General features: G+C 46.1%; 1 protein-coding gene across 3 annotated transcripts in view; it reads left to right on the top strand.

The window, feature by feature from the left end:
- Nucleotides 1–15,092, top strand: part of CADM1 (cell adhesion molecule 1) — a 363,088-nt gene that overhangs the window by 274,556 nt on the left and 73,440 nt on the right. For all 3 annotated transcript variants that reach the window (XM_079787619.1, XM_079787621.1, XM_079787620.1), the window contains exon 2: nt 14,768–14,914. In XM_079787619.1, coding sequence (XP_079643745.1) covers nt 14,768–14,914 — 147 coding nt within the window. The remainder of the gene's footprint in view (nt 1–14,767; nt 14,915–15,092) is intronic.

Genomic DNA, 15,092 nt, shown 5'->3' with positions numbered 1-15,092 from the left:
GCCATGGAAAAGGAAATGTTTGGCTTCAGAATAAAATATAATTGAAATGAACAATTTCAAAAGCAAAATCATAAAAAACGCTTTGAGATTTTAAATTCAAAAGTCTATTCGATATGGGATATGGGTGCAACTTAATGTTGTGGTGTTGATAGACTTGTTATCTCCAGCAAGGAGAGTGCCTAGGGCCCGTGAAGGTCTAAACAGCCCTTCATTTAGTAACTATTCAACGAGCATTTTTAAACACTTGCTGTATACGCTGACTGTATTATGCCTTAGGAGACAAAGATGAAGAAGATAGACTATCTCAAGGAGCAGAAGTAATTATTATATTAGTAAGTATTTTGAGGGCACACAGCCTTATGTGCCAGCTCTCATGCAGTACAGATGCGCTGAGTAGCCCATTTAGTTTGCAGACTATCCTGGTGAGGGAGATGCTTCTATACTCATGCACCCGTGAGAAACTGAGGCTCAGAGCCTAAGCAACTTTTCCAAGGTTTACCCAACTGGCAGAGCTGCCATCTGAACGTAGATCCAATCCCGAGAAGCAAACCCCCCTATAAACAGATGAATGATCGGGGAGCTGTCCGAGTTGTGAGTGCCGAGACTGAGGCAAGAACAGCACACGCTTGTCAGAGTCTGAGGGCGGGGCTGTCAGAGCTGCCCAGGGGAGGCGAGTGGCCCTGCCGGGCTCCTGGGGGTGCGGGAACGCCTCCACGTCAGGGCCCGGCTGCTGTAACAGATGGTAATAGATGGGTTTGGTGAGTGAAAATGGCATAAGATGTTAATGGCAATAACAAATTAATGTCAGTCACCAGTTTTTTATTGACTTGCTTCCTGCATTCAAAGGTATATTGTTACCTAAGAATGTATCTATTGGTGTCAAAGTATATAATTGTCAAACTAAACCAAATATTAATTAATTAAATTTTGTGTGTGCACTTTTCTTTCCTCTGTGTCACATGAAGGGGGAAATTACAGCACCAGCACCCCCGCCCCCCGCCATGCCACAGAAGCACACCACTTAGTGGAGGTCAGGTTTCTAGGGACTCCAGCATCCTGGACACCCCGGCTCGTTATGAGCAGGAGCGGTGTCATCACCTTCCTCAGAGCTCTTGCACTTGGTCGTGAAGGAAGGACCGTCAGTGAGAAGTGGAGCAGCCTGGAAGGGAAGCACGGAGGACACAACCCAGCAGGCTGAGCTTGCTCAGAGAACGGCCAAGCCGGCCTACAGCTTTCATTAGCTCATGGGTCCTCCCTGTATATGACAGAGGAGGGGGAGGCAGAAAGCTGGTGGACATTGTTTGGTTTCTAACGTTTCATGCCATTTCCATGTTGGCCTCAGCGGGAGAGTCGGTTCTGCGGAAAGCTCCTTCCAGGAGCCGTGCCCCCCGAGGCCAGCTGGGTCCCTGGGGGGTTGGCCATGGCGGACCCCCGCGAGGAGCTGGTGTTCCCTTCCCAAGCTGGTGCTGGTGACGCTCCTCTCCTTGGAACGTGGAGACCACTCTCCCCGCCCCGTGTGGCCCTGGCTAAGGCGGGCGCCAGAAATACTTCATCATTAGTGCTAGAGACTGAAGCCGGTTAAAGTGTCCAGGCCTCTGCCTGCACCTGCTGTTCGCCTTCCACTTTTCAAGGTTGTGATGGTTGGATTTACATGATTTCTTGGGAGTGATGAAGATGTTTTACCTAACTCTGCTTTTCCGTCGGCCTTGGAATGAAAGAATAATGGCGAAAGCTCTGAAATGGGAAACCCAGCAGGTTTGGGAGGTCAGAGGAAGGTCCTATCAGCTAGACACAGGCTGCACGTGGACCGTGCTGACGCTGATGAGGGAGCTGGAGGATGAAGCGGTAACCGTTACTTAGCGTTGCTGGAGCGTACAAATACTGCTGCACACGTTTCCTCGCTTGATCCTCACAATAAACCCCGGAGAAGAGAGAGCTTTTACCCCTTTCAAAGTATAAAACCAGAGTCCGATTTCCAGTTTTCCCAGTTCCACCACTGGTCAGCTCAGAACTGCAGCAAACTCCTGCTCTCCGAGTCGGATGGTCCCGTTTCTCCCTGGATGCCCCCTCACAAGTGAACACTAGGCCCAGCCACGTCCTCTCAGACATTTCTCAGCTCGGTGGTCATTCTCAAGGTATTGTCACGGTGGCACCAATTTGGGACTCGGCGATCACGGAAGTAGCCTCTGGCACCTCCGTGGGCCACTCTCCACACGCAGTCCCCTCATCAAACTCGCGCTTGCAAAGAGCTTTGCAACTCTGGTGTTTCTTCCCAGACTCAGCTGCGACCAGCAACTCAAGAGCCCGGAGCCTTCAGAACCACCACTTGCTCTATGATGGACGGATGATAGAGGGAATAACTTACCAAAGCAAGGGGCTTCGTCACAGGACCCACTTTTCTAGCTAAGAAATGGTCATTTCGTATCATAGCCCAAAGCTGCTTGGCTTCTTGGTAGCTGAATGGTGCAGAATTATTCAGCATGATGATTCTCATGGATTCACAGCTGTTACTTGAACAAACTATGTTACACACACTCGGAACACTCTCTAGAATAAGAATTGGAACAACCCCCCCCACCCCCGTTTCCCACTTTCTGTTTCTGTAGTAATGTTAGTCGAAGCTGACATTCACTCTGAGTCCATATCTGATGTCTTCCAACTGATATTCTTACTTGCTTGTCCTGTCAGCTCTAAGCTTTAAATTTGGAAGGTTTTCAATGGCTCTTGTTGGCAGAAAGAATGCACAAGGAGCTGTAGAGAGAGACTGCTATTACAGCCAAATTTCAGCCACATAGATCGTCAGTGCTAATGAATGCCCTTGAAGCAGATACTGCAAATGCTTGAAGTTGGAGTTGAGTGGCCTTTTGAGTCCAGATCATTCGGCAGAATAGACATCTTTCTTTTCTCTAAATACCAAAGGCCCAGTATTTGACTCCGGTATAGAGCTAATTTTATCAGTGTTGCAAATTGGAGCATCCTGATTGCTCATAGCTTCAAATTCCTTCAAATGCTAGAGTATTGCTTTCGTTTTATTCCCGAGTCACAGGAATGAGATGTAGATTCTTCCACTAGTTCCTCCCTTTCCTTTTAGCGTTATAAAGCCTCATTAACATAGTAAGACTAGAGGCCCAGTGCATGAATTTCATGCATGGGGGGGGGGGGAAGGGTCCCTCAGCCCAGCCTTCACCCTCTTGCAATCCAGGAACCCTTGGGGGATGTCCGACTGCCAGAGAGGCACCCGCCACTGCCGCTGTGCTCACCAGCTGTGAGCCCAGCTCAGGGCTTCTAGCTGAGCTACGCTCCCCCTGTGGGAGCACATTGACTACCAGTGGGCAGCTCCTGTGGTGAGCGTCTGCACCCTGGTGCTCAGTGCACATCATAGCAACTGGTTGTTCTGCCATTAGGTCGATTTGCATATTAGCCTTTTATTATATAGGATTGTTAATAGCACCAGAGCTAGCCTTAAATAGACATCGGTTCAGATGTTGGTTCCAACCACATAGTTAACCTTTTTAAATCTCAGTTTTCTCAGCTCTATAATGGGGATGATGATAAGATTGAAGCACAGGGGACTGCTGTGAGGATTAAATGAGATAATGTACAAAATGAAGCATAGCACCTGGCACGGAGAAAGCATTGAAAACTATGTTCGCTATTGTTATCATGCAGGTGATTAAAATAACGCCCCCTCCAGAAACAGTGGGGGCTTTTTTAATACTAAAAAAACTGTAAATAAATAATGAACCCTTTGGAAAAGAAAAAATGTGTTTCTCTTGCCTCCAGTCGTGGAAAAAGCAGCAATCACTTCCCTTTTCTTCCTGTGGTAGTAGTCATTGTTACCTGTGATAGCCTTGTGATCTTAAGTATCTTATACTAATTGTCAGTATACACCCTAGAGGCAACCGCAGAGGGGGAAAATCAGCTTATAGTAAGTTGAAACAAAAAGTGCCTCCTGGCAAAGGGGAAAGGATATTGAATTGAGTACTTAAAGGCAGGGTATAAAAATCGGGGAAATACACGTGCCATCTCCATTGAGATTTGAGGTTGGGGTTGTAAGGAGGAAATTCAATGTAAAAAGCTGTAGAGCAGTTAGTAGCAGCAAGTATGGCAAGCAGTCTGCGTGTCTAACACGCTTAGGACATAGGGGAATTGAGGAGAATCCGTTAAGCCCGTGGCCACAGCAGAGCCAGTCGGCATCTCCACGGCTTTGAAACCTAACATCTCTCACAGAGTGGGAGCTCGGCTGCGGGCACTAAGGTCTGCTCTGGTTAGAGAGAGTCCGAGTTCCCTTAAGTCTTTATAGGGATAATAGGGCCTAATGTGTGTATCTTCCTTTGTGGTTTTCAAATACTTTAATATGTATTTTGAGCTATGATCGTGTAAACTCTTTGTTTATGTTATTAATAGCTCGTGGTTTGGGAAATGTAAATATCTCGATATGTGAATGCCAATTGCTTCCCCTATACCACACTCACGGGCAGCCACGTTTTGTACAACTGGTCTCCACTTTGCAAAGTAGTCATTTGGTGCCAGGATAGCCCAGAGAATGTAGCCGCACTTGATCAGCTCATCAGCCGAGTGGTCGATGTGGAAGACCCGCAGATGGCCTGCAACAGGCTTTGTCTGGCAGAAGCAGTGTAGTCTGAAACGGGGATGCCACGCAGATTTGCGTTGCTACTGTAGCAGCCCCTCCAAAGACTGTCCTCTTCTTCCTGTGCCGTGAACGAGCATCTCAGAACCAAACCCTGGCGAAGGCACTGCTTGCTTCACCAGCAGTTAGTTCTGGAGGAAGCCTCTGGCTTCAGACTGTTCTCCCCAGTCCACGGCGAGGGCGGTGGTTCTTTGTCAGTTAATACTTTTGAGAGCCCCTTCCTCCCCGGAGCCCACAGCAGATGGAAGCGGCTCACATGCCTCTCAAGGTGATCTCAATGCCGTCGCACAGCAAATACACAGTGACCCCCCTGCTTCTGCCGGGCTCCCTTTTCTCCCCCTTTTCGTTCTCACAGAGCCTGTCCACTGGAGGGAGTTGGCTTCAGGGTCAGGCTATCTTCTCTCCAAAAAAAGATGCTATCTTTTTGATGAGCAAAAAGGCCATGAAACCTGTCCAGCTATGAAAAGGAGTGAGAGGAGAGAAAAGTCTGGGGTTTTTACCTTTCAGTGTGAAGAACAAAGGGACTTAGTGATGATTATTATCTTTTATGGTTTATTTTTATAATCCTGTTTCTTTTATTGCCCTTCGCTTCTTGGATACGTGAATTTTAATGAAAAAGCTCATCGGGATCTTGTTTAGTGGGTGGGTATCGCTCCACAAACAGTCTCCAGCTGGGATTGCACCTCTGCATTTTATATATCATGCAGCTCAGACCTTAACATCATAATTGTTTGGCCCCGTTAGTGCTTTGGGCATTGATTAAAAAGTTCTATTGAGCTCAGAGTCTTTTAACAGGAAGGAGGCTAATGCGATGGTTAAGATTGAAATAGCACAGGCACAGCTGCTATAACCACTTGCCATTGTCACAGTCTTCCTCGAAAAGAGTTTTCACACGTCCGATCAATGCTTTCCTTCCCGAGGAGGTGCGCATCCTCTATGTAAATACGGGTTGGACTGTGCTTGACCTCAGTTCTTCAGCCTTAATGTTGAAAACCAACAGATGGGAAGGTAAAAACAGCTCGATGCTTATTCATCTTCAAACTTGAGACTTGGTCACCTTTGGTTTGGATGGAGTGAGGGAGCCTGTTCTTGGAAGGGAAAAGCAGCAGCTCCTCTTGCAGATAAATAGTGTAAGGCTAAAGGACTTCATGGGGATAGCGAAGCTGAACGTAATTCGGTACAATAACTTTTTTATTGTTTAAAGTATTACACATAGTGTTACATATGTCTCCTTTCCCCCATTGACCTCTCCCCCGGTCGTTAAAATTACTTTTGTCCTGTTTTTAAACCTGACTACTTCCCAGTTTATAAGGTGACGGTGGGATTAACAACAATCTAGGTAAGTTCTGTTGGGAACTGGCTGTGCTATTTCATAGCTATCTCTTCCAAGGGAGCTGCAGAAGACAAGGGATACTGCCCGAGGCTGGGCAGCTGGCCCTCTGTATGGCTGGATGAGCTGGACGCTCCGTTAGCCCCGAGCTGCGTGCACAGTGGCCAGCCACCCTGGAGCATCGGTGTGCTGGCTGTCTCCCCGTGAGCATTTGGGAGTTAAAGGTGAAATTCCATCTTTAACCCCCTTGTGGCTATCTGAACAGTGATGAATGAACTGATGTGGTTCCCTGCAGACCTTTCAAAGGTGGATGAAGGATGGAATCTGAGCTATTTTTTTTTTTAACCCAGGCCTTTTGCTTAATGCAGCTTTTAAAATTAATGTCCTTTTTTTGAAGGCTAAGAAAACAAAGGGGATTTCTCCAAAGTGTTTGCAGCTTGACACAATGGGCTTAATTGGGGTCGAGAAGATGTTAGGACGGATGGAGAATGCCCACTTAACTGATAAGACTGAGAAGTGGGGCCTTGTTATGAGCTGTCATCTCAACGTGTATTTAAACTCCAGCAAAACTGAAACATGTTTGCCATATAGATCATAATGACTCCAAAGGAGCCATTATGCTCTATTATGTAATTACATAATCAGAGCATGCATAGTAATCAGCTTTTGGAATTCAGTGCTAATCAAACATACCTATAGTATGTGTTTAAGCTAAAATAGAGAACGTTAATTTGCCATTAGTCAACTCAACAAGAACGTGCATACAGAATATCCACGAATAGCTTCATGTTGTGTCAGATGGTATTTTTTGTTTTGTATTCAGGGGACAGCAACCATTTTAATTGAAGAAAAACCAGCACTGAGGCCTTACGCTTTACCTTGCAGTTCAAAAATGTGCCCCACCTTGTACTGATTATAAAAGGAGATTAGATTAAAGTCAGTATCTTTTTCCTTCCCTAAGCTCAAGTGACTCAACAGTAATTATATTAGGGGAGACGCTTATAAGATCCTGACCATTTCCATGTCATGGTGTTACAAATACTACATATAAAACAATAAACCTTGAGCATATATTGCTTTTGTAATTAGAATTAAGCTAATCATTGAAGGTTATTTAGAAATAGCCAAGAACAGAAGTGCCTTGATGACCCGTTAGGACAGTGGTCGGCAAACTGCGGCTCTCGAGCCACATGCGGTTTTCGAGCCGCGGTTTGCCGCTCTGTTGACTAATGAGTTTGCCGACCACTGCTAGGGAAAAACACTTAAAAAAAACATTTTAATAATGTACAAATGTCTTACCATTAATCAAAACTTCTGGGTAAGGGTAATGCCTTAGCAGTGGGCGGCAAACTCATTAGTCAACAGAGCGGCAAACCGCAGCTCGCGAGCCGCATATGGCTCGCGAGCTGCAGTTTGCCGACCACTGCGTTAGGAGATGCGGCCTCCCCGCCTCCCGCTCGCCATGTGGTTGTAGGCGTGCATCCTCCTGGATTTCATAGGATTTTATGAAAAAGAAGGTGACCCAAATGTTTTGGTCAGTGTCACGTACTCCTGCCCACTCAGTTACTTGTTGAGTTGGTTTTAGCTTAACTCTAAGCTTACCAGCTATCTGATTTGCGTTCATTATTTTGGATGCAAACAATCAACATATTCAACTTTACTATTTGGGTTGGCAAACCATGGAGGAGGGTCTACAGGGTAAGAGGATCTTTGCAAACAGCAGACTGAATGAATGCTTTCGATTTTAAATAAATGCTCAAGTGTTCACGAAGGTTGATGTACTACCTCTCTTTGAATTCAAGACTTGTGTTTATGTTGAAGAGGTCTCACCCTTAACCTTAATCCACGGTTGGCCGACCCTTCTTTTCGGACACTGGTTCTCACTGTCTCTCATCTGCACATTAGATGGCTAAAAATGTTACTGTAATATTTAAATGGAACTAAATCCTTTCATCAAAAGCTTTCGTGGCTTGAACTTCAAATAATTTATTTTCAAATTACTTTTATTGTAATTCTTATTAATTCAAATAGGTTTCTGATTTGATATAAAACTGTAAATGCAAGGAACAGTTTAATGAATTGAAAGATAGGATTGAGTCTTTTAAAGGAAATGTACAAAATATGCTGACAATACTTGCTTAGATAGAAATCAAATCTTAATGGGTTTGTTAATGATTTGTAGTGAACACTGTCTTTACGTGGACTTGAGGGGACATAGGCAGCTCGAAAGCTTTTTCCCTCTGGCTTTCAACAGAACCGTAATGTTTTCCTCTTTTCCTGAAATGTGTTCACTTCTGGTGCCAGCCCTCGGAACCCTCCGCAGGAATTGCGGCGCCTCCTTGGTGATGGTTTGATATGGGAAGGGGTTGTTCTTTCTAGCTGGGGATATAACCAAGGGTTGTAAAAATGGGATCCGCTAGAAGCAGGAGTGGGTGAAAAGCCGTTGGGAGCTTGAAGACAGAGGGCTCACACAACAGTAGAAAATTAGGTTTTCAAAGACACGCAAGTTTTTTGACTCTTCGATAACCTCTTAGAGGGAAAGACTTAATAATCCCGAGCCTTTATAATAATTAGTGTAAAATTTCAAGAATTCTTGTGGCTTTTAAAAATGAATGCCTTACATTGCTCATCCGGAGGAGGATTTTGGGAGTACCTGTAGTGTGGGAGTTTGGGGTAGACTTTGGCCTGTTTAGACAACCTGACTGTGCTGATGTACGCTGGGTTCAGACTTCCATGCAGCAGAGGGGACAAAGGTTACCCTAACATGGTTTTTACTGAAGAAGTAGGTCGGGACTTGACCTGCTCCTTCTCTTGGCAACTGTCTTCCCAGCTACGAGTCCTCGGTGGCCCTCCGTGTCAGGAAGTTTCCATAGTTGCCACAGGATAAGCCTGGTTCTGCACTAACTGGGACTCCGTGGAGAGACTCCCCCGCATAAATGAAGGGCTTTATTAAGGGCAGGCAGTGGGGGCGGGTGTCCTCTGGCCCAGCGTGCTGAGGCCGAGAGGAGGCAGCAGCAGTAAACAAGGCGTTTTACATGCAGGACACTTCCTCTGTCATCTCCAAGTGTGTAATTGTGTTCTGGATAAATTATCGAAATAAAAAAAAACTAGAAGTTGCTCAAAGGGAAATAACCCCCTTGAAAAACAAGTGCATGTTCCGAGGCAGCGCCAGGAGAGCCTGGCAACGAATCCTCACGCTGGCCGGGTCCAGAGTACGGGCTGTATGGGCTGGGGGAGCTGACAGAGCTGAGTTCAAACGCCAGCGGCCACTTGGCCGAGGACATTGGGCAACTTATTAAAACAGCTCGTGTCTCGATGCTTCGTCCTCAAAGTGGGGATGTTGAAGAGTCCGGGGGGTTGGAGAGGGAAGAGTGCACAGAGCAGAGCGGCTAGGCTAGCTCGGCGCCTCACGCTGGGGAACCTTCTCCCTTCCTCTCTTGGGGTGCAGCAGAAGGCCTTTCTCAGCTCAGCTCCTGCTGGGAGATTCGCCCCTCCCCCTGTCAGGTGGTCATATTGTTGACGGAATAGATTCCATCAATGGTAGTGCTTCGGGTAGTGTCATTCAGATAGCGTGTATAATGAACGGGTGTTTCAGGAAAGAATCCGTGAGTTAAACTAATTGAAGATTGAGTTAATAGGGGATTTATGAGCCAGCTACACCCCCAGCCTCACTCCAGTCCTCACCAACTGAGCTTGAAATGGTCCTTTCTAATCGTCAGAATAAATGCTACTGTTTTTTTAGATAATATGTTTTCTTTCTGGTAATGAGTGCCCAGCCGTTTCCAGTTGACTACAGGAGACTTGCCTGTGAGTGAATGGACCTCCCCAATACCACAGTTCTATTTGTAGAAATCGTGGGGCAAATAGGGAAGTTGTTGGGAAGACAGTGGCTGATAGAAACTAAAAGTGGGTTTGGTTCTGTCTCCTGACCCTCGCCCGTCTGTACCAGTCAGCGGTGAGAAATGTCCGCACGTGTCAGGCCCCGTCCAGCCTGAAAACAGATGTGCAGCTGTGAGCAGCCTTATCTCGTGGCTGTGGTGCGTGGTCTGTACTTGGCTTTCCTCTGCTCAGAACAGGTGCTGTATCTGCTAATTACGTTTGAGAAAATCAGGAAGGTTTTTAAAATGGGTTAAGAAAGACACCAAAGTTGCCTGTTTGTACTCTTCTGCTGCACGTCATAGTGCGTTTTGTAACAACCTAATTGTCATGATATCTATTTCAAGGGGAAATTCATCACGTCACAGTACGTCTCCTGTTTGGAAGAAATATTTGAGGATGTGAGCAGAAAGTATTTTTACATAAAAGCTGCAGGCAGTTCAGAGTACTGACATGTATACATTTTCATCCCTGCCATTCACTTCCTTGCCTCACATAAATAGGTCATTATTTCATTTCAGCCATCGTGCGGCGTCTCAAAGTATGGAGCTCTATTTAATATAACTGCTGTCCAGCTGCCCCATGTAATTTATTGGTGACATCCTTGGGCCACCATCATCAGCCAAGGCAGTTAGATATCTTTCAGCAAAATATTTCATTATCACTTATAGTAGTTTTAGATTAGTTTTACAACCATGTTAACATAGCTAGGAATTGGCATTTTCCGAGACAGGATTTCAGGTCGGCCTTAGAAATTTCAGAAGATTAATACAGCAATGATGGTCCGCCATGGGTTCGCAGAGCGCGCCGTGTGCCGGGCACGGCCAGGGCCGGCACTGCAAAGGCCCAGCTGTCCCTGAACGGCTTCCCCATAAGGACACATTAAGGTGATCTTGTCTTGCATTACTTCATTATAAGTAATAATGAAGAATATTTAGGCTTTCTCAGAAACAACCCCTTGGATTTTGTTTTATTACCTTCATTGCTTAAAATCGTGGTCAACTCCTCTCTCATCTCTTGGGCAAATATTTTGTGGCCTGAATATGAATAGACATATTCATGCCACTCAGAATATGCTAGGATCCCAAGTAAAGACCAAGAGTATATAGTTATTTCCACAAGAACTCTGTATGAAGAGCATAATCGAATTGCAACCGGCTTTCAGTCACAGTAGGTGCGCGTAGCGGCGTCTGCAAGCCTGGGTTGTGTTGCAGTGAGTAAGGCCTGCCACCTGTTCCCTTTTTAAGTGGAAGCTTCTCATTTGTGCCGCTAATAAACTTAACTTCCTTCAGACACGGGCGATCTCCCTCACAGCCCAGTAGACCCAGTTTGTATTCTAACCTCCTCCAGGCAAGTCCCATGGCTTGAGACCGTTGCAGCATTTGAATCGCGCAGTTTAATGTTTCCTTGTTTTCTTACTCGACTGGGTTTCCCCAAGGAAAAGGGGTATTGTCCTTCCTGCACATCCTTCTGCCAGGGCCAGCCGAACCGCCTTGAGGATCTTGCTTGATCGGCAAGCGTTCCCTTCCCTTGTTCTTTTCTCAAATCTGGGAATGAAGTGCTCCCTTCAGAGGAAGGGTTCTCACCTACCGAGGAAAACTAAGCAGTCCTTCATTTCTCCTGGTCACTTTTTCTCCTGCTGCTACGCTGCGATACTTCAGCCCACTAAGCTTCCCCTACGCGTCAAGCCAGGTAGGCCTGCCCTTACGCACCCCAGCCCGGGGGGCCGCGTTCTCACACCCGGATGGGAGATCTCAGGGTGGGTTTCATTTCAGTTTATTCCTCAAGCACCCAGAATTATTTATCGGTGGAGCTGATAATTTCTCCTTATCCCTCTGGTTTCCTCTGTTCTGATCCTCACCAGTGGCTGGTTTATTTCTAGGTGGATTTGGCTGAAAGCCACCTCAGACACCCCTTCGCAAGCTTTCCCACTGTGGCTTGTCGAAAAGGGTCCCCCAGCAGAACCAGGGTTATCAGGTGGAAACCCTTCATTTACTCTAATTGCATCTCTTTCTGTACTGTCTCGTTGTGTTGTTGTTTTTTTAGAATAGTATTTACCTTTGACCTTTGTTTCTTAATGTGACAGTTTTGTAAGGCAGTGACTAAGCTATGCTGAGTTGATATATAATTATATAGAGAGCTCCTTGAGAGCAGGGACACAGAGCCTTAGTTCTTGTAAACACCCTACCCCCAACATATACTAGTTGCTTAATAACTGTTTGGATTTGACATCTAGAGAAATGATGGTGATGGTGATGGTGATGGAGATGGAGATGGTGATGGTGATGGTGATGGTGATGGTGATGGTGATGGTGATGGTGAAGGTGATGGTGATGGTGATGGCAGCCACCACGGATTCAGTTTTATGAGAAGCTAGACTCAGTGCTACATGCTTTATATTCATCTATCATAATCCCCCAACAGGTCTATGAGATAGTTTTTAATTACATCCCCATTTTGCTGAGAAACTGGCCCAAGGTCTTTAAAAAGATTTACCTGAGATCCCTCAGCTCAAAGGCAATCTCTCTCTTCCTCTTCCTGACCAACCATATACCTTTGCCTATACTACACTTCCGTTCTGTATGCGGGGGTTAGGTCTCAGTTTTCATCCACATTGCAGCTTCTCAAGGGCCAGAACAATGTCATATTCTTCTATATCCCCTACCATGCTGGCCGCGGGATTGGACATTGGACAACGGCTTCATCTTTTGCTTTTCAGTTGCACTCTTCTCTCCTCCTACCTGTGCTGTGGAGCATTTAGGACATCGATGAGAGACCCTAACTACAATACTAAGGTTAGAAGCACCAAACCAAAGCAGGTTTGCAGGTCCGCCTGAGGCCAGTGGGCCAGAAGCCCTGCCTTTCTGGCGTGTTCTGAGAGGGGTTTTCCAAAGGGCACAGCTCAGTACTGCCTGGGACTTCACATAAGTCAGGAGGGTGTGCCTTTGTGAAAGCAGAACTGTAAGAAACGGAACTGTGAGCCTTCTCAGGATTTTATTGGGATTAGAGTTGGTAGGTCCTCATTCCCACACAGTACATAATTGACCTGCTTATACAGTAGACACCCCTTGTCCATGGTTTTACTTTCCATGGTTTCAGTTACAGTTAACCGTAGTCAGAAAATATTAAGTGGAAAATTCCAGAAATAAACAATTCAGACGGTGTAAATTATGAGCATTCTGATAAGCATGATGAAATAGCGTATTGTCCCGCTCTGCCCCACACGGGCCATGCGTCCTCCCCGTGCCCAGCAGCTCCACACCGCAATGCTCCCTGCCCGCCAGCCGCTTAGCAGCCGCCTCAGTTGTCACATTGGTGTTGCCTATCAACACCAGTGCTTGTGTTCAAGTCACTGCAGTTTACTTACTAATGGCCCCAAAGCGCCAGAGTGAGGATGCTGGCGATTCCGTGTGCCCGAGAGCACTAAAGGCCTCCTGTAGTGACCAGGTGGAAGTTCTCCACTTCATAAGGAAAGAAAAACATTCTGTGCTGAAGTTGCTAAGATCTACAGTAAGAATGAAACTTCTATCCCTGAGATTGTGGAGAAGGAAAAGGAAATTTGCTCTAGTTTTGCTGTTGCACCTCCAACTGCAAAAGTTAGGGCCACAGTGCACGTTCAGTGCTTATTAGTTAGGATGGGAAAGGCGTTAAATTTGTGGCTGGAAGACTTGGATGGAAGACATGTTCTGATTGACGCCATGTGTTGTGACAAAGCATTGAGCCAACCAGCAAGGGGTCCCCGAAACGAGTGGCACCAGGCCATTTACTTCAAGTGAGGGCTGGTCACAGATTCAGGACTGGGTTTGGGCTGGGAAATGTAAAGAGAGAGAAAGAGGGAGAGAGAGAGAGAGAGCACGGAAGAGAGGAGAGACCACATTCAACTTTTATTACAGTGCAGTTGACCCTTGAACAACACAGGTTTGAACTGTGTGGGCCCACTTATCCATGAATTTTTTTTAAGAAATACATATAGTAGTGTAAATGTGTTTTCTCATTCTTACGATTTTCTGAATAGCATTTTCTCTTCGTTAGCTTACTTCAGAGTAAGAACATTACAAGTATATAATATACGCTTACTATATGTATATACATACATAGAACATACACAGTACATGTTACTAGAATGTTCACATGATTGTTCTGGTCAACAGTAGGCTACGAGTGGTTAACTTTGGGGAGTCAAATGTTATATGTGGATTTTCGACTGCATGGGTGGTTCAAGAGCCAATTGTATACTGTTATAATTGTTCCATTGTATTACCGTTGTTGTTCATCTTTTACTGTGACCAGGTTATAAATTAAACCTCATCATAGATATGTATGTATAGAAAAGAACATAGTACATACAGGGCTCAGTAGTATCTGTGGTTTCAGGCATCCACGGGGGGTCGTGGAACATACCCCTGTGGATACGGGGGAACCACTGTGCACTGGGAGTGCTGACAGCCACTAACAAGACAAGGTTGTTCAGTGGGCCGGCCGTCCTACCTGCTTTTTGCAGGTGGTCCCTTGAGTCTTTTGTGAGGTGGCCAAATAGCTCAGCTCGAGGGCCTGTGAGCTGAGGCCGAGTGCACACGCCGCCCGACCGCACTGTGACAGCTCAGCTCCTCGTAGAAGCCGGCACTCGGACCTTTCCACTCACACGGGGCTCCCTCGCACAGGTCCTGGGGCTGGACCGCGAGCGCCACACCCTGGGGGCAGGGGGATTCCAGGCTGCTGTTTGTGCCCCTAGACCCACTTGGACATTAGACTCACGCTTCGGCCCATGCAGAGAGGAGGGGAGCCTGACCCAGTGCTGCCACTGGCTTCCCATTCCTAATGCGCTTCCTGCTTCCCATTTTAATTGATCCCATTAACCAAATTTTAATTTATGGAAAATTCTTTCTGATCTTCTCTCTCTTTTTTTTAAGGCGATGGACAGAATTTGTTTACGAAAGACGTGACAGTTATCGAGGGAGAAGTTGCAACCATCAGCTGCCAAGTCAATAAGAGTGACGACTCTGTGATTCAGCTCCTGAATCCCAACAGGCAGACCATTTACTTCAGGGACTTCAGGCGTAAGTGTCTGTCTCTACAGTGTTCGGCGGCAGCTGATTTTCCTACATGTTGTCTTGATAAAGAGATTGCCAAGACTCCTCCTTTTAGCTTAATGTTAGATGCTTAAAGTTTAGTCAGTTCTTCAGAAGGGGAAGAGATGTGCAGTCATAATCTTTCTACTTAATAGAAACCTTGAAT

The sequence above is a fragment of the Cnephaeus nilssonii genome, assembly GCF_951640355.1.
Source record: "Cnephaeus nilssonii genome assembly, chromosome: 13".
NCBI lineage: Eukaryota > Metazoa > Chordata > Mammalia > Chiroptera > Vespertilionidae > Cnephaeus > Cnephaeus nilssonii.
Note: the sequence above shows the minus strand (reverse complement) of the source record. Positions and strands in the feature narration are given on the sequence as shown.